This window comes from Bos indicus, chromosome 1, assembly GCF_029378745.1.
Source record: "Bos indicus isolate NIAB-ARS_2022 breed Sahiwal x Tharparkar chromosome 1, NIAB-ARS_B.indTharparkar_mat_pri_1.0, whole genome shotgun sequence".
NCBI classification, from domain to species: Eukaryota; Metazoa; Chordata; class Mammalia; order Artiodactyla; family Bovidae; genus Bos; species Bos indicus.
Window position 1 is genome coordinate 83,877,091 of NC_091760.1, and position 19,994 is coordinate 83,897,084.

General features: G+C 37.6%; 1 protein-coding gene across 3 annotated transcripts in view; it reads left to right on the forward strand.

Annotated features, from left to right (window-relative positions):
- Nucleotides 1-19,994, forward strand: part of PARL (presenilin associated rhomboid like) — a 54,802-nt gene that overhangs the window by 18,925 nt on the left and 15,883 nt on the right. For all 3 annotated transcript variants that reach the window (XM_070791087.1, XM_019958931.2, XM_019958923.2), the window contains exons 5-7: nt 15,544-15,639; nt 16,207-16,356; nt 18,988-19,058. In XM_070791087.1, coding sequence (XP_070647188.1) covers nt 15,544-15,639; nt 16,207-16,356; nt 18,988-19,058 — 317 coding nt within the window. The remainder of the gene's footprint in view (nt 1-15,543; nt 15,640-16,206; nt 16,357-18,987; nt 19,059-19,994) is intronic.

Consider the following 19,994-nt stretch of genomic DNA (forward strand, 5'->3'; position numbering starts at 1 on the left):
ATATGTTTTATCCACATGCATTTGTTCCCTTAGCTTTAGGTGCAGCAAGGGGTATCTCAGGTTTATTCACACCTCTTTGGATTCCTAGGTTTGGATAAGAACAGTTTAAATCATAAGGGATTTACTTTATCATAATTTACTTAATCACTAAGGTGAAATTCATGTATTCTCTAACATTATTTTAATGTTACCGTGCACATTTATTCATTTCACAATGATAGACGCCTGCTGCCTTGGGACAATCTGCTGCAATCTGTGCTTTGAATCAGCATCCAGATACCTGGGATCAGGGAAGGCTGTGTGGTTTATCAGAAAAGTAATGAGTGGAGGTTTGTTATAGCAGAAAGTGAAAGGTGGGGTGAAAACGTCCTTCCTTAGAGCTGAGAGCAGCTGATGGCTGCCCCTAGTTTTTGACTCTTCTATCTCAGTTCGTCCCTGGGAGTCACTGTGTCAGTATCTACCAAAGAACTGGTCTTAATCCCTTAATCTTTTTATTCTTACCTAGTTGAGGACTTTCTTTGGGTCTTAATTGTTTTACAGATACATCTCCCTAAACTTCATATTGCTCTGAAAAAATTATTAAAGTTCAGTTGGTGTCTGTAGGATGAGGGGGGTGCATCAAGTAGCATTCTTCAAAGTTAGACTCATCCCTGGTACTTTTATCTTTCAGCTAGTCTCCTGTATTGTGTTACTGTGCAAGACTTGCAAGCCTGTACTGGAGGTCCCCAGGCACCCCCACAGAGAGTTTTCCCCTCCATTTCTAGCTTTTAGAGGTGCCTGTGAGACACTTTTCAGGTTTTCCTGTTGGCTCAGCAGAATGCTGACTCTACTGTATTGGGTTTCAGGTAAAGCTGAGAGGGAAGAACCCGCTAAATTATTGTATCTGAGCGAGGAGGGGACAGGGAGAAGGAATATGGGGAGCAAAATCTCAACAAGCTGGCGTCACAGTTCCTATACTAGTTCGCATCGACTGTCAGTGCCAAAGTTTAAGCACTGCTGCACCCCAGGCCCTTGATCCTTGTGTCCCAACCTCTAAAGTCTGTGTTTTTCTTCTTTGCTCTTCTGTTTCTACCAGGATTAGTTTATTTTTTAGTTTTAGTTCTAGGGGAAAGGATAAGAAAAGTAATGCTCGGGTGCCATCTAGGCTGCAAGTACCATGTTAGTAGGTACTTTGCAAATACACATGTTATTGTTAGTCCTTATTATTAATCTTAAGAGCCCTGTTAGAAGTATCCTCATTGTTCAAATGGGGTAACTGAGGCTCAGGGAGGTTAATTAACTTGTCTGAGATCACACAGCTAGAAGGGCTGGAGATAGGAAACAAACTCTTTAGTTCAGAAAATACGCCTTTTATTACATCCTTTCACTTTCTGCTGTAGCAAACCTCCACTCATTACTTTTCTGATAAACCACACAGCCTTCCCTGATCCCAGGTATCTGATGCTGATTCATAAGCCAGATTGCAGCAGATTGTCCCAAGGCAGCAGGCATCTATCATTGTGAAATGAATAAATGTGCATGGTAACATTAAAATAATGAGCGAATATATAAAATAAAAAATAAATCTCTCTCACTATAGACTTCCAGTTCCATTCCCCATCCATAACTGTTGCCTTTTTAGTTGCTTATGTATTCTTCCAAAGCATCTGTTTTATAGGCGTTTATGTTTACATCTAACTATGGTTTAAACTATAAATGGTAGCATGTAATACATACTCCTCTACATCTTTATTTTTTTTCACTTAGTATTTTAAAAGGACATTCCTTACTGATATAAGTAGATCTATTGTATGCTTTAAAAAAATGTTTTATTGAAGTGTACCTAGAAGAACTTGCACATGTCATCTTCATGTGCAACTGATTTTCACAAACTGAGCACATCTACATAACTAGCACCTCGATCAAGAAATGGAAATTACCAGCATCCCAGATCATTCTTTGGAATGGTGCTTTAGTAGTCCATGCAAATGAATACTATTGTAACAAGTTTTCTATTAATGGATATTTAGGTTGTCGTTAGTCTTGCTTTCATAGGAAGATGGAAGATGGAAGATGGATAGTCTTTTTGGATTTCCCCTGATTCCAGGATGCTGTGGGACCAGTGCTTAATTTGTTTTGTGGATATTTTCCAGGAGAAGAAATTATAGCCACTGTGTAAGGCCGACAGAATGATCCCTGTGCCTGTAGTCCTGGTTCTCAGGGAACCTGAGGTAGGGACTGCTGAACTCAGTTCTTTGGCTGCTCCATGGATGTATGTGCTTGTCAATGTCTGGACTGGCCATGACTAGCTTCAGTCAGATAGGAGAGCTATGGGGGGATGAACTGGCCCATCTCAGAAACGGAAGGGATGCTGTAGTTAGCTACTGAACTCCACTGGGATAGTCTTTTTTCAGGAAAATAGAAAAAGAGGTTGTACCCCCTTCCTTGGCTAAGGAGGAAGATAGACTTGAAATCACTGAACCCCCAACAGTGCTTTCCAAATCAGTATATCCTTTTTTTAATTCATCGTTAAAAATAAAAACACAGTTCGTCCTTTCCTTGGACACCAATTTGAGGTTAGGGTGCTGACCATCCACACAGTCAAAAGTCTGTGAATAACTTTATAGACGGCACTTTGTTGGATGTTCTGCATCTGTGGAGGACTTCCCGGTGGCTCAGATGATAAAGAATCTGCTTGTGGTGCAGGAGATCCGGGTTTGATCCCTGGATAGGGAAAATCCCCTTGGAGAAGGGAATGGCTACCCACTGCAATATTCTTGCCTGGAGAGTCCCATGGATAGAGGAGCCTGGTGGGCTACAGTCCATGGGGTTGCAAAGAGCCAGACACAGCTGAGTAACTGACACAAACACTGCATCCGTGGATTCAACCAACCATAGCTCATGTAGTAACATAGAATTTATTGTTGGAAAAATCTTCACATAGGTGGCCCTGTGAAGCTTAAACTCGTGTTGTTCAGGTGCTAACTTGAATACAATGCAGTGGTTTTTATTATATTCACAGGTTTGTGCTACTATCACCATCACCTAAGCCCAGAATATTTTCGTTAGACTGTAAAGAAACCCCATAGCCGGTGGCAGTCTCTCCCTGTTCCTCTCCTCCATTTGTCCTTAGACAGCCACTTTCTTTCTCTCTGGATTTGCCTGTTCTGGACACTTCATAAAAATGGAGTCACATAATAGAGGCATTTTGTGGCTGCTTCTTTCACTGATGTATAATATTTCACTTCTTTCACTTATGTGTAATGTTTTCAGAGTTCATTTACTGTGGCATGTGGCAGTACGTGCTGCTTTTTATGGCTAAATAATATTCCATTATATGGATATATCACATTTTGTTCATTCATCTGTTTTTGGACATTTATTGCCACTTTTTGGCTTCATGTTATAATAATGCTGCTGCCAAACTTTCATATATGTGTTTTGTGTGGACATATGTTTTCATTTCATTTCTCTTTGAGTATACCTAGAAGTGGAATTGTTGGGTCATATGGTACTCTGTTTAACTTCTTAAAAATTGTGGTAAAAAAAAAACACATAAAATACACCATTTAAACCATTTTTGAGTGTAAAGTTCAGTGAAGTTAAGTATATTCACATTGTTATGAAGCATCTCCAGAACTCTCTTTTGTTTTGTGAAACTGACACTCTGTACCCATTATACAATGATTTCCCTTTATACCCCTTCCCCAGCCCTTGGTAAACTATCATGCCACTTTCTGTTTCTATAATTTGACTACTTCAGATACCTCATGTAAGTGGAGTCATACAGTACTTGTCTTTTTTGACTGGCTTATTTCACTTAACATGTACTCAAAGGTCATCCATATTATAACATGTGACAGGACTTCCTTTTTTTAAGGCTGAATAATTTATTCCATTTTGTGTATGCACCACATTTTGTTTATCCTTTTGTTCTTTGATGGCCTTTTGCTTCCACCTCTTGGCTCTTGTGAACAGTGCTGCCAAGAACGTGGGTGTGCAAATCTTTTTGTGTCCCTGCTTTCGGTTCTTTTGGATATATAACCAGAAATGGGATTGCTAAATTATATGGTAGTTCCATACTATTTTCCATACTGTTTGCACCATTTAAAAATCCTACTGCATCCTTGCCAGCACTTGAAAATTTCTGTTTATGGTGTTTTTTAAAGTGAGTGCCATCCCAATGGTTGTGAGGTGACACATTATTGTGATTTTGGTTTCTGTTTCTCTAATGGTGTCGCATGTCTTTTCATATTCTGGTTGGCCATTTGACTGTCTTCTTTGAATAATTATTCAATGTTCAGAGTCTTCACTCACTTTAATCAGGTTGGCTTTTGTTGAGATGTAGGAGTTCTTTATATGGTCTAGATATTAACCCTTTATCAGCTGTGTGATTTGCAAATGTTTTCTCTCATTCTGTAGGTTGCCTCTCGTGTTCTTTGCACAAAAGCTTTTAGGTTTGATGTCACATCTGTCAATTTTTGCTTTTTTGTTTGTGCTTTTGGTGTCATATCCAAGAAATCATTGCCAAATCTAATGTTATGAAACTTTTCCCCTATTTTTTTCTAGGAGTTTTATAGTTTTGGTCTTAGCTTTAGGTCTCTAATCAGTTTTTAGTTAATTTTTGTATATGGTATAACAAAATGAGCAAAGTATTTGGACATTTATCCAAAGATGACTTTCAAATGGCCAACCAGCATATGAAAAGGTGGTGTAAGGTAAGAGTCCAGTGCATCCTTTAAGTGTGGATATCTGCTTTTCCCTGTGTTCTTTCTGTAGAGTTGCCAGGTGGTTTTCTAAAGTGAGTGTACCATTTTATATTCTCTTTGGCAATGTATAAGGATTCCATGTGTTATTACTTGTCTTTTTCTATCAGCAACTACAGTTTTTTTGGTATTTTTTTATTGTGATAAAATATACATAACATACAATCTATCATTTTAGTCATAAAATGTGTAATTCATTGGCATTAAGTGCATTCAGTGTTGTGCAACCATCATCACTATCAATTTCTGGAACTTTTCATCATCGCAAACAGAAATTCTGTACCTGTTAATAACTTCCTGTTCCTCTACCCCTTAGCCTTTGGTAACCACTATTCTACTTTCTGTTTCTATGACTTTGCCTATGTTTCATATAAGTGGAATTATAAAGTATGTTTTTGTGTATGGCTTCTGTTTAGCATACTGGTTTCCAGGTTCATTCATATTTTAGCATATATCAAAATTTCGTTCTTTTTAAATGCTGAATACTGTTTTTTTTTTTAATTAAAAAAACTGTAGTTGATTTACAGTGTTGTGTTAATTTCTGCTGTATAGCAAAGTGATTCAGTTATATATATATTTATACACATACATTCCTTTTTTAAAATACTCTTTTCCATTATAGTTTATTGTAGAATATTGAATATAGTTCTCTGTGCTATATATACAGTAGGATGTTGCTGTTTATCCCTTCTGTATACTAAAGCTTACATCTGCTAACCCTGACCTCCCAGCCCACCATCCCTCCTCCAGCTTCCTCCAGCTTCCTCCTGCTTGGGAGCCACAAGTCTGTTCTCTGTGTTTGTGAGTCTGTTTCTGTTTCAAGTGTGTGTGTGTGTGTGTTAGTTGTTCAGTCATGTCCTACTCTTTGTAGTCTCATGGGTTGTAGCCCAGCCAGGCTCCTCTGTCTATAGAATTCTCCAGGCAAGAACACTGGAGTGAGTTGCCATGCCCTTCTTCAAGGAATCTTCCTTACTCATGGGTTAAACCTAGGTCTCCCTCATTGCAGGCAGTTTCTTTACCTCCCGAGTCATCCCGGAAGCCCTCGATAGGTTCATTTGTGTCATATTTTGGATTCCACGTCTAAGTGATACATCATATTTGTCTTTCTCTTTCTGACTTCGCTTAGTATGATGATCTCTAGTTGCATCCTTGTTGCTATAAATGGTATTTCATTTTTTATATCTGAATAGTGTTCCATTGTATATATGTGCCACATCTTTATCCATTCATCTGTTGATGAACATCTAGGGTTTTTTCATATATTGGCTATTGTAAATAAGTGCTGCTAAGAATATAGGGGTGCATGTATCTTTTTTGAGGTATGTCTGGGATATATGCCCAGGAGAGGGATTGCTGGATCATATGGTAATTCCTAGTTTTCAGAGAAACCTCCATACTGTTTTCCACAGTGGGCGCAACATCTTATATTCCCACAAACAGCATAGGAGGATTCTCTTTTCTCCACACACCTTTTCCAGCACGATGGCCATTCTGACCAGTGTGCAGTGATACTTCATTATAGTTTTAGTTTTGGTTTGCATTTCTCTAATAATTAGCAATTTTGAGCCTCTTTTCATGTGTCTGTTGGCCATCTGTATTTCTTCGTTGGAAGTTAAGCCCTTGTCAGTTGCATAGTTTGCAGATGTTTTCTCCCATTCTGTAGATTGTTTTTTTCATTTTGTTTATGGTTTCCTTTGCTATGCAAAAGCTTGTAAGTTTGACTAGGTCTCATTTGTTGGTTTTTGTTTTTATTTATTTTTGTTGCCTCAGAAGACCGACCTAAGAAAACATTTTATGTTTTCTTATGTATGATTTATGTCAGCATGTTTTGCCTATGATCTTTTGCAGGAGTTTTAAGGTGTCATATCTTATGTTTAAGACTTTAAGCCATTTTGAGTTAATTTTTGTGTATGATGAGAGGGTGTACTCTTCACTGATTTACACATGGCTGTCCCGCTTTCCCAACACCAGTTGAAGAGACCTTTTCCCATTGTATTAAGGCTGAATAAGATTGTGTTGTATGGATACACTACATTTTATTTATCCAGTCGATGGGCATTGGTTTGTTTTCACCTTTTGGCTGTCATGAATAATGCTGCTAAGAACATTTATGTGTAAGTGTTTTAGTCCCTGCTTCCTATTTTTTGGCATGTATATTTAGGAACGGAATTGCTGCATCATATGATAATTCTGTGTTTAACGTTTTGAGAAACTGCTGATTTTCACAGTAGTTGCACCATTTTATATTCTCACCAACAATGTACAAGAGTTCATTTCTCCTTATCTTTGCCAATGTTTGTTAGTTTCCTCTTTTCTTTCTTTTAATAACAGCCGTCTTAATGTATGGCAAGTGATATCTCATTGTTTTGACTGCATTTCCCCGAGCATCTTTTCACATGCAAGTGTCCATTTATTCTTTAGAGAAATATCTGTTTAAATCCTTTGTCCAGGGACTTCCCTGGTGGTCCAGTGGCTTAGACTCTATACTCCCAATGCAGGGGGTCAAGGTTCAATTCCTGGTCAGGGAACTAAATCCCCCATGCCATAACTATGACCAAGCATAGTCAAATAAAAAAAAAAAAATTCTTTGTCCAAGGATTTTTTTTTTTTTTTTTTTGCCTGGACCACGCTGGGATCTTAGTTCCTGGATCAGGGATCGAACTCTTGCCCTCTGCAGTGGAATCACGGAGTCCTCATCACTAGACTGCCAGGGAAGTCTTGCTTTGTTCATTTTTTGAGTTGTCTTTTTGTTGAGCTGTAAGATTTCTTTATATGTTTTGGATATTAGATCTTTTTTAGACATATAATTTGCAATATTTTTCCTATTCTGTGCATTGTCATCGCTTTAATAGTGTTCTTTGCAGCACAAACTTTTAATTTTAATGAAATTTCTTATTTTATTGTGCTTTAAGTGTTATATCAAGGAAACTGTGGCCTAATCCATGGTCACAAAAATTTCCACCTTTTCTAAGAGTTTTATAGTTTTAGTTTTTACATTTAGGTTTTTGATTCACTTTGAATTATGGTTTGTATTCAGTTTGAGGAAGGTGTCCAAATTCATTCTTTTCCTGGTGGATAGCTACTTACTTCAGCACCATTTGTTAAAAAGACTATTCTTTTTTCTTTTTTTTAATTTTTTATTTTATGTTGGAGGATAGTTGATTAACAATCTTGTGATAGTTTCAGATGAACAGCCAAGAGACTCATGCTGTACATATAAGCCACCACATAACATTGAGCAGAATTCCATGTGCCATACAATACGTCCTTGTTGGTTATCCATTTTAAATACAGCAGTGTGTACATGTCCATCCCAAATTCCTTAACTGTCCCTTCGCCTCTTCTTTCCTTCCAACCATAAGTTTGTTCTCTAAGTCCATAAGTCTGTTGGTAAGTTCATTTGTTTAATTTATTTTTAGATTCCACATATAAAGGATATCATATGATATTTCTCCTTCTTTGTCTGATTGACTTCATTCAGTATGAGAGTTTCAGGGTCCATCCATGTTGCTGCAAATGTCATTATTTCGTTCTTTTCAGTGGCTGAGTAATATTGCATTGTGTATGTGTACCACATCTTCTTTATCCATTCTTCTTTTGATGGACATTTAGGTCACTTCCCTGTCTTGGTTATTGTAAACAGTGCTGCAGTAAACATTGGGATTCACGTATCCTTTCAGCTCATGTTTTTCTCCAGATATATGCCCAGGAGTGGGATTGCAGGGTCATATGGTAGCTCTATTTTTTAGTTTTTTAAAGAAACTCCATACTGTTCTCCATAGGAGCTGTACCAGTTTACATTTCCACCAAGTGTAGGAGGATTCTCTTCTCTCCAAACCCTCTCCAGCATTTGTTTGTAGATTTTTTATGATAGCCATTTTGACTGGTGTGAGGGGATACCTCATTGTAATTTTGATTTGCATTTCTCTGATAATTAATGATGTTGAACATCTTTTCATGTGCTTCTTGGTCATCTTTGTGTTTTCTTTGGAGAAATGTCTATTTAGGTCTTCTGCCCATTTTTTGACTGGGTTGTTTTGATGCTATGAAGCATCATGAACTGTTTATAAATTTTAGAGACTAATCCCTTGTCAGTCACATCGCTTGCAAGTATTTTCTCCCAATCTGTGGATTGTCTTTTCATTTTATTGTTTCCTTTGCTTTGTAAAAGCTTTTGAGTTTAACTAGGTCCCATTTGTTTATTTTTATTTCCCTTATCCTGGGAGATGGGTTGAAAAAGATATCGCTGCGATTTATGTCAGAAAGTGTTCTGCCTATATTTTCCTTTAGGAGTTTTATAGTGTCTGGTCTCATATTTAGGTTTAATCCATTTGAGTCTTATTTTTGTGTATGGAATTAAAAAATGATCTAATTTCTTTTTTTTTTTTTTTTTTTTACATAAGAGACTGTCTTTTCAGCATTGTGTAGTCTTTCTTCCTTTGTCATTATTAAAAAGGCTTTTCCCATTGAATTGTCTGGGACTACAATTAAAAAAAAACAAGGCAGTTGACATAGATGTATGGATGTACTTCTGGACTCTGATTCCGTTCCACTGGTCAATATGCATATTCTTTGGACATGCTGTGTTGATTACTGTAGCTTTGTATTTTAAGTTTTTAGACTGGAAATTGTGAGTCTTCCAATGTTGTTAATATGGAGTGTTATATTGATTACAGTATGTTGAACCAGTTTTGCATTCCTGAAAAAGTTGCACTTGGCATGGTTTATAATTTCTTATATTCTGCTGAATTTGATATGACAGTATTTTCTTGATGATTTTCTATCTGTGTTCATAATGGATATTGGTAGTTTTCTTGTGATGTCTTTGTCTGGTTTTGATGTCAAGGTAAGGTCCACCCAGAAACTCAGAGTATTATTTGAAATAGAGTAACCCAGAAACTCAGTGTTATCTTAACTGAAATAGTTAGTGAGATCATACTAGATTAAGGTATGCCCTGAATCCAATGACTTGTGTCCTTACAATAAGGGAAGAGACCAGAAAGACACCAAGAGAAAAAACCGGCCTGTGAAGTGAGGGAGCCAGAGGTTGGAGAGGTGCTGCTGTAAGCCAAGAAATGCCAAGAACCACCAGAACCTAGGAAGAAGGACAGAATCTTTCCTAGATTCTTCATAAGGAAACATGACCCAGTTGATAATTCTGTCCTCCAGAACTGTAGGAGAATACATTTTTATTGTTTTAAGCCATCTAGTTTGTAGTAATTAATTATAGCAGCTCTTGGAATGTAATATACTAGTTAAGCCATCTGGTCTTGGGCTTTTCTTTTTTCCTTAAAAAAAAAAAATTTTATTTATTTATGACTGTGCTGGGTCCTCATTGCTGTGTGGGCTTTTTCTCTAGTTGCGGTGAGCAGGGGCTACTCCTGGTTGGGGTATGTGGGCTTCTCATCGTGGTGGCTTCTCTTGTGGAACAAGGGCTCTAGGTGTGCAGGCTTCAGCAGTTGCAGCCCGCAGGCTCTAGAGCACAGGCTCAGTAGTTGTGCATGGGCCTAGTTGCTCCACAGCATGTGGGATTCTCCCGGACCAGGGATCGAACCTGTGTCCCCTGCATTGGCAGGCAGATTCTTTACCACTGAGCCAGCAGGGAGGCCCTTGGGCTTTTATTTATGTGAATTTTTTTTATTGTTATTAATAATTCAGTCTCTTTACATCTTATAAAGGCCTATTCAGATTTTGTCTTTTTTCTGGAGTCAGTTTCAGTGCTTTGTCTTTCTGGGAATTTGTCAGTTTCATCTAAGTTATTCTCATTTGTTGATATGCTATTGTTCATAGTATTCTTAGAATCCTTTTTATTTCTGTAAGGTCAGTAGTAACATTCTGCTTTCTTTCCTGATTTTAGGTATTTTGAGTCTTTTTGTCTTTATCAGTCTAGCTAAAGGTTTGTCAACTGATGATGTCAAAGAACCAGCTTTCAGTTTCATTGATTTTTCTCTAGTTTTCTAGTCTCTACTTCATCCAAACTCTTTATTATTTCCTTCCTTCTACTTGCTTTGTGTTTACTTTATTCTTTTTTTTTTTCTCCTAGTTTGCTAAAGTAGAAGCTTAGGTTATTGCTTTGAGGTCTTTTTTAGTGTAGGCATTCACAGCCCTGTTTTTGCTATATCCTCTAAGTTTTAGTATTGGCTGAGCATGATCTGCCGTAACAAAATATGACACCATAGACCAGGTAGCTTAAGCAACAGAAATTAATTTTCTCATAATTCTGGGGTTCGAAGTCCAGCATGGTCAGTTTCTGGTGAGATCTTTCTTAGCTTACAGACTGCCACCTTCTTGCTGTGTCTTCATATGGCAGGTACAGCAAAAGCACACTCTCTGGTATCTCTCTAATAAGGACATTAATCCCATCATGAAGGCCCCACCTCTAAATCTAATTACCTCCTAAGGTCGCATCCCCAGATACCATCCCGTTAAGGATTAGGTCTTCAACATATGAATCTTAGGGGGACACAATTCAGTTCATGGCAGGTATGTTCTTTTTTTTTTTTTTACATTCATTTCAAAGTACTTCCTAATTTTCCTTGTGATTTCTTCTTTGTTTATTGGTTATTTAAGAGTGTGTAATTTCCACATTTTTTTAATCACTAGCATTTATTAATAGGATGGATAAATATAGGTTGAAAAACATACTTGACAGCAAAATATCAAATTGATAAGCTGGACTATAAAATGTATTTGTGTGTGTGCTAGGTTGCTTTAGTCATGTCTGACTCTGTGCTACCCTTTGCACTGCAGCCTGCCAGGCACCTCTGTCCATCAAATTCTCTAGGCAAGAATACTGGAGTGAGTTTCCATGCCCTCCTCCAGGGGATCTTCTCGATCCAGGGATTGAACCCTGGTCTCTTAAATCTACCTGTACTGGCAGGTGGGTTCTTACTACTAGGCCACCTGGGAAGCCCATAAAATGTATACATTTTTAAAAACATTAAAAAAATTTTTTTTTACAAAGAGCATTTACTATGATGGTCACTTACATCTTGTCATTCACACAGCAACAGTAGAGATCCCGGGGGTAGCATGCAGAACTGAAGTGCCCCAAAGAGGACAGGCAAGAGCAGAATAATATGCTGAGAAAAGACTCTTAAGAGCAATACCAAAAAAAAAAAAACCCAGCTAGGCAAAAATATCATCACAAAATTGTACCTGAGTGACGAGAAGCTTAGTTTCAAATCCAGAAACCTAGGTTAACACTTTAGTCTGCTTCATTCATTTCTTTGGATGCTTAACCCAGCCAGCACTTCCATCTTGTAGCCAAATCCAATGTGATCAATCACTAGTCAGTTAAGGCCTCAGCTTTCTACTGAAGAGTTCCTGATAACCCGATGGAGACATACTTGCTCTGGCTTCAGTTAGCATGCTGTCAAGCATCCCTCTCTGTGCTTAACATGCCAACAGAGTACCCAAGTCTTCCTCTTCTCCTTATTCACCATGAATACACATTTACAAACAGGAAGCATTGATACCCCTTTTTAGTAAACATTCCTTTAGAAACATTAAAGGGGGAGGACTTCCCTCTTAAATTCCACATATTTTTGAATTTTACAAATGTATTATTGACTTGTAATTTTATCCCATTGTTGTTAGAGAACATACTTTTTATAATTTCAGTTTTGAAAATTTCAGTTTGAAAGTTTATTGAGACTTGTTTTGTGGCTAAACTATGATCTGTCCTGGATGTGCGTCTCAGAAGGATGTGTATTCTCTTGAATGGTATGTTCTATAGATGTCTGTTAGGTCAAGTTGATTTATAGTATTAAAATCTTCTACATCCTTGCTGATCATCTAATTCTATCCATTGTCACAAATGAAGTGTTGAAGTTTCTCAACCATTATTGAGTCATTTATTTTTCCCTTAAGTTTTATCAAGCTTTACTTTATATATTTTGGGTTTCTATTGTTAGGAGCATATATGTTTATAATTGTCATATCTTCCTCATGGATATCATGTTATATCTTCCTCATGGATATCAAGATTTTTTTTTAAACCCTTTTGTCATTATGTAATATCATTCTTTGTCTCTAGTAACAAATACCATCTTGAAGTCTACTTTTTTTATTCTTGTGACTTTCTAGATCCCCAGAATATGTGAGGTTTTGTAAGCACCTGTGAATATCTCATTGCTAATATTTTCCTTTTAAGATTTTTGTTTAGTCTCTGTTATCTATCACCTCAGCCAGCTGGGAACTTAAACACTTGACTATAATTGCTTTTTTTTTTTTTTTTTTCTTTTTTTTTTTTCTTTTTTTTTCTTTTTTTTTTTCTTTTTTTTTTTTTTTTTCCAATTTTATGACTATAATTGCTTTTGACAGATTCCTCCTGGGGAATGAATTTTGCACTTGAGCTCCCAGTCAGATCAAATACAGACATCCTTGCTAGTGGGGTCTTCCAATAAATTATTATCAGATAGGTCAGATGATGATAGTTCTTTGGGAACAAGGCTTTGGAAGAGATTCAGCTCCATTCTGCAGTCTCTGGTGGTTGCCAGGCAGCACTGGGAAAGTGGATTGTTTTCATGTAACTTATATCTGAAAAGTGGGGCCTGGGATTAGAGCAGGTTAAAATGCCTCAAAGCTCACTATTCTTACTGAGTTTCATAATTTTTCTTAAAAAAAAAAAAAAAAAGTTGGATTGCTGCAAGCCTTTGGCTAGTTTTCAGAGTTCTGAAAAAGTTGATTCTAACATTTTTTGGGGGCCAACTTTTTCACTGCTTTTATGAAGGAGAGAAGTTTTGGAGGTCTTTATTCCATATTCTTGCTGATAAAATCAAGTGCATCAGTTTTGGCAAAGGTAGGCACTGAGGCACCAGCAACCTTTCCAAATCAATAGTGCCAAGCTAGTCCTAGGCATGACTGGGTTAGGAGGAGGCAAGTAACCCTTCTCTTAAATGGAGATACAAACAGAGACCTTAAACACTTGTACCTTGAAAAGGAAAAGGAGGGGGAGGGAACCATTTTCTTAGAGTAATCTACATACTAGATGTATGTACTATGGGGCTTCCCTGGTGGCTCAGACGGTAAAGAATCCACCTACAATGCAGGAGACCCAGGTTCGATCCCTGGGGTGGGCTGATCCCCAGGAGAAAGGAGTGGCTACCCACTCCAGTATTCATGCCTGGAGAATTCCATGGTCAAAGGAGCCTGGTGGGCTACAGTCTATGTGGTCACAAAGAGTCGGTTATGACTGAGTGACACATACACACATGCATACAACCTTTATGATGTTTAGCGAGTTTTATTCTCACTTTACAATGAGGAAACTGAAGTGAAGGCCATGAAATGCCACAGGCCACAAACCTTCTAAGGGCATACCTTTAGGATTCAGACCTAAAAAGGCTATTCCCTTTATACCATAATTTTCACTTTTTGAGTTATCACTGTGTGATCACTACATTTAGTCATATTTTCTCATTTAGTCATCTTTCAACTCTTTGAGGTAGTTTTTTTTTTTTTTTTTTTTAAACAGAAGAGAAAACTGAGGCTGAGATATTAGGCCTCTTGCCCGGGTTACAGTGTAAACAGGACAGAGTCAGTCCTGCTAGTTTTCTTCATCCTTAACTTTAGACAGTGTGCACTGCTTCTTCAGAGGATTGTCACCTCCTTTCCTGCTCACTTGCTTCTGGGGACCAGCGTATACTGTTTCCCAGTTAAGAGCTGTTTGGTGTCTGAAGTCCTAGAGTGACCAAGGTCAAAAGAAATCCCCTTGGCTATCTGTGTCTCTGTCTAGTAGAAGGAGCACTAGATTAGAAATTCTGGCTTAGCAGAATGTTGCTAGAATTGAAGAAGTTGAAAGGGCTAGTTGCTTGTTGCTTAAAGATATTGAAGGAATGAACACATGTTTACATTTCTTTAATTCAAGTAGATGTGTGCCTACTGTGTGTAAGGAGTTGTGGTACCTAAAAGTAGTGTATTTTTTCAAGTTTGCAGTTCTTAATAACTTAGTTCTTCCCTAGAATTAACTATTGTGTCATAAACCTACTAGTCAATAGACTTTTTAACTATTTAACTATTTTGTCAAAAAGCTTAATTTAGTGGTAGTTCTAGCAACTTCAGTTCTTGCAGAAAAATGAAAGTCACCTGACTCCCACATGTAAACATATTTTCAAAAGCACTTGCAAAATTCTTCCAAACTATTCCTGAATTCTTAAATAATGAGTATTTTTTGCAGACCTGTGGATCTTTGTCTATACGGATGATCTTCTTTTATTTTTAGACTTATTTTTGGGCTATGTTGAGCAGCATTTGGAATCTTAGTTCCTGGACTAGGAATCAAAACTGCATCTTCTGTGGTGGAAATGCAGAGTCTGAACCACTGGGCCACCAGGGAAGTCACTACACAGATGATCCATAGGTGTTTCTGAAAGCTGTTCAAAAGTTAAAGAAGCATACCATTCCCTTTGGAAAAAGAAAGCTTTTTTACTCTTGGTCAAAGAACCTAATTCTGTACATTAGTTCTGTCTTTGACTTGGCCATTTTCAAATAGTAATTACAGATCTGATTATTTATTGAGAAGAAGTAAAATATGGAGCTGAGTGAAGGAAGTTACCTCCTAGAACATTTGCAGTTTTACAGGAATTTTCTGACTTTACCAACCTGTGACAGTTTTGATACTCAAAAACACTGATTTCACTTACTTTTCCTAACTTACCCCCTCTCCCAAGTATGTAATACTTTTTTTTGTGTGATACTGTTTAATGTGGTAGAAAATCTGATTCATATGGACTTTTGATTAGACTTTCTTTGTTTTTATTTTTAATTTCCTAAATTAGAAATGTTTATTTTGTAGGTATCATAGCTGCAAATGTTTTTGTATTTTGTTTGTGGAGAGTACCTTCTCTGCAGCGGACAATGATCAGATACTTCACATCCAGTCCAGCCTCAAGTAAGTCTAACTTGTGTGATTTTTATTTTGAGGTAGAAGTAATATGAAGGAAATATGCTTTATGGTAATTGAAGTGCTATAAGAAATATGACTAACTTGTCAATAGTTATAAGCAAAATCTGGAGGACAGGCTGTAAGCTCGTGGCAGACAGGAACCTCATTTCTCTTACAACTGTATCCAGACACCTAAAATGTACCTTGCACATAGTAGGTTTCCATAATACGGTTTTTTTGACTTAAGATCAGTGATCACTATAAGTTTACTCTTTAAAGAGACTGTTATATACAGTTTTATTTCTGTGATTTAAATAATTTACTAATTATTTTTTCTAGCTAACTTTTTCCATGGGACAAGTTGCTTTTGTTGACCTGAGAATTTTTATTGGTTGCTATAGAAAAGACATTTAAGGTAGCTTGTACCACTTTGAAAAATGCTATCTTAAACCATCTTATCCAGTCTTTTAACTGGCTCTGGTTTGTTGTACATGTTTTTTCCATAATGATAATGAAAAAAGTCTAAAATGGATTGTGTGTGCACAATTACAGGACGTTTTCTTTCTCTTATAGAGGTCCTTTGTTCTCCAATGTTGCTGTCAACGTTCAGTCATTTCTCCTTGTTTCACATGGCAGCCAATATGTATGTCTTGTGGAGCTTCTCCTCCAGCATAGTGAACATTCTGGGTCAAGAGCAGTTCATGGCAGTATACTTATCTGCAGGTAATCAGCTTTCATCTTGGGCCTGTCCGGAGTTTAAGTGCTCTCACCTATCTGGAGAAGGGACAAAGGGAATGATTACAGCCACATTCTATATACAGTAATCCTCAGTACATATTTATTTTTCAGATTGTATATAGAGAAGGATACAAGCTGGTGTAGTACTTAAGCATGTCATTTTTGTCTCCCAAGGCCTTGGTTTCTTTAGCTCAGGCCCACCGTTTTATAGATGAGTGGTTCCCAGACTTCTCGGCTGCCTTAATCATGTGGATCTTTGTTTAATAACTTTACACTCAATTCCAAAGTATGTTCAGTTTCCAGAAAGCTTTTGATTAGAGCTCTCCAGTAAGATTGTCAAGAATGAGTTCGTTCATTTTGTTGCAAGGATACATTAGCATGGAACCACTCTAGTCATCCTGGACTTAGCAGCATTTCTTTGTCTTAGCTTAAAAATGATAACTCATGATTCCAGGTTCCTAAACGCTGCTAAATTGGCACTTGGTTGATTAAAGTTTGCTTGTCTCAAAAAACCGTGAACTTGCAGATGTTCAAGCTGGTTTTAGAAAAGGCAGAGGAACCAGAGACCAAATTGCCAACATTTGCTGGATCATCAAAAAAGCAAGAGAGTTCCAGAAAAACAACTATTTCTGCTTTATTGACTATGCCAAAGCCTTTGACTGTGTGGATCACGATAAACTGGAAAATTCTGAAAGAGATGGGAATACCAGACCAACTGACCTGCCTCTTGAGAAATCTGTATGCAGGTCAAGAAGCAACAGTTAGAACTGGACATGGAACAACAGACTGGTTCCAAATAGGAAAAGGAGTACGTCAAGGTTGTATATTGTCACCCTGCTTCTTTAACTTCTATGCAGAGTTCCTCATGAGAAACGCTGGGCTGGAGGAAGCACAAGTTGGAATCGAGATTGCTGGGAGAAATATCAATAACCTCAGATATGCAGATGACACCACCCTTATGGCAGAAAGTGAAGAAGAACTAAAGAGCCTGTTGATGAAAGTGAAAGAGGAGGGTAAAAAAGTTGGCTTAAAGCTCAACATTCAGAAAACTAAAATCATGGCATCTGGTCCCATCACTTCATGGCAAATAGATGGGGAAACAGTGGAAACAGTGTCAGACTTTATTTTTTTGGGCTCCAAAATCACTGCAGATGGTGATCACAGCCATGAAATTAAAAGACGCTTACTCCTTGGAAGGAAAGTTATGACCAACCTAGATAGCATATTAAAAAGCAGAGACATTACTTTGTCCACAAAGGTCCCTCTAGTCAAGGCTATGGTTTTTCCAGTGTTCATATGTGGGCATGAGAGTTGGACTATAAAGAGGGCTGAGTGCAGAAGGGCTGATGCTTTTGAACTGTGGTGTGGAGAAGATTCTTGAGAGTCCCTTGGACTGCAAGGAGATCCAGCCAGTCCATCCTAAGGGAAATCAGTCCTGGGTGTTCATTGGAAGGACTGACGTTGAAGCTGAAACTCCAGTACTTTGGCCACCTGATGCAGAGAGCTCACTCATTTGAAAAGACCCTGATGTTGGGAAAGATTGAAGGCAGTAGAGGGGGACAACAGAGGATGAGATGGTTCGATGGCATCACCGACTCAATGGACATGAGTTTGGGTAAACTCTGGGAGTTGGTGATGGACAGGGAGGCCTGGCGTGCTGCGGTTCATGGAATTGCAGAGTCAGACACGACTGAGCGACTGAACTGTCTCAAAAAAAAAATGTATTTTGTTTGCAAAATGTACTTAAAGCCGTAAAGTATAAAAATTTATTCCTAAAATCCTTTGATTTAAAAACAGTGTATCTGCCAGTTATGTGTAGTGAAAATACACTCAACTTGGAGACGGAAGACCTAGGTTCAGATCCTATGTCTGCTACCAGCTGTATAATGTTGCAGAAAAGATGGTACCTCTCTGAGGGTAATGGTACTCACTCTTATAACATGGGGTTGTAGAAGGGATGAAAATAGAAACATCTACCACAAGGTCCAGAGCGGGTACTTAATCATTGTTATTACTCATGTGCAGCTAGTCCCTCAAAACAGAAGCTGAGTAACATCTTTGGCCTGTGTGTGTAGTTCTTTCCCCCGAGCATTAATGTTGTTCTAAGTACAAAGAGTCTCTTTCAAATGCCATTAATTCCTGCTCCACAGAAAGTTGTTTTTTGAAATTAGCCACAGTCAAGGTCAAATGACATTGGTGCCAAAGGGACCTAAAAAATCATCTAGTCTAGATCTGCGGCACATTCGTTTGGCAAACTGGGCAAAATACAGACTCCCTGGTCCTGCTCCACAGAGTCTGATTTAGTGTATAGCGTGCAGTCCAGAGAATTCCCACACAGTTGGTGAGTTCGGGCCATAGTCTTTCTTCATACAGTATGGATGAGGAAAATGAAAATTAAGAGGTGGAGTGAATGACCCTGTGTTACTTAGTAAGTGGTGGAGTGGGTCAGGCTTTGCTTTCCCTATAATATATCTGAAGTGATAGGCAGAATAAGTATTTATGCCTGCACCTTGACTGGGGAAGAAACCCAACTGTTGGTCTTCATGGGGTGGAGGTCAGAAATGGAAGCCATTTTTATACCTCACTGAAATTACTGAAATGTGATTTATTTCTTAGGTGTTATTTCCACTTTTGTCAGTTATGTGTGTAAAGTTGCCACAGGAAGATATGGACCATCACTTGGTGCAGTAAGTATTTCTAGTTAAAATTTTTCACTTCATTTTGAAATTTAGATGTACAAGAAAGTTGCAAAATTAGTACAGATTCATATTACCCTTAACCCTGTTATTAGCTACAAAACCACAGTACAACTATCAAAGCAGGAAATTACTATTAAAACAATACTACTAACTAATCTGAGTCTAATATAGAATGTATACATTTGTAAAGCCTTATAAATTTCAGGCTATAGCTTTTAGTCATCTATATATACTTAACTGGCACAGAGTACATATCATGAGGAGTAGTCAAAATAGTGGGTATCCAATCCCCATAAACTGGAGAGCCTAATCCAGCATTGAAAAATTCTAAATAGAGATTTGAATCTGGTACTGTATCTTCTTCTTCATCAGTATTTGTGTGCTATGTAGGTTGGACTACCAAGTACTGTACTTGTTAGAGTCTGGGAATGCATCCAGCGAGCAAGATCAGTTTCCTGGTCTCAATTATGTTCCGGATGATTTTGTAAAAATTACAAGTCTGTTTTCTTTTGCATTTAATGGCAAATTTCTAGACACGTGGAAGTCTTTACATATTTCTTTAAAGACTACACATTTAATTGTGCATAAATACTAATGCACTTAAATGTTTTCAAATAGAAATGTTATGTTTAAAGAAACTACAAATGTTTAATTTCAGAAAAGCACCCTTATGTAAAATAATCATGCCATAATTTGTCTGTTCCTCAGATTTGTTTCTACTTAATTTTCCTGATGAGGCCGGTATCATCAGGAAAGGCCTGTGACCTTTATGCTTTAACTTTAGCCCCCTACCCTTTTTTCTTTGTGGAATGTTTTCTATATAAAATTCGGTGCCAGTATAATTTATGTATTTCAAATCTATTCTGTACCTCATTTGTCAACTAAGTACCTGTTTTGTGAAGACCAGTTGGATGAATCAGACAT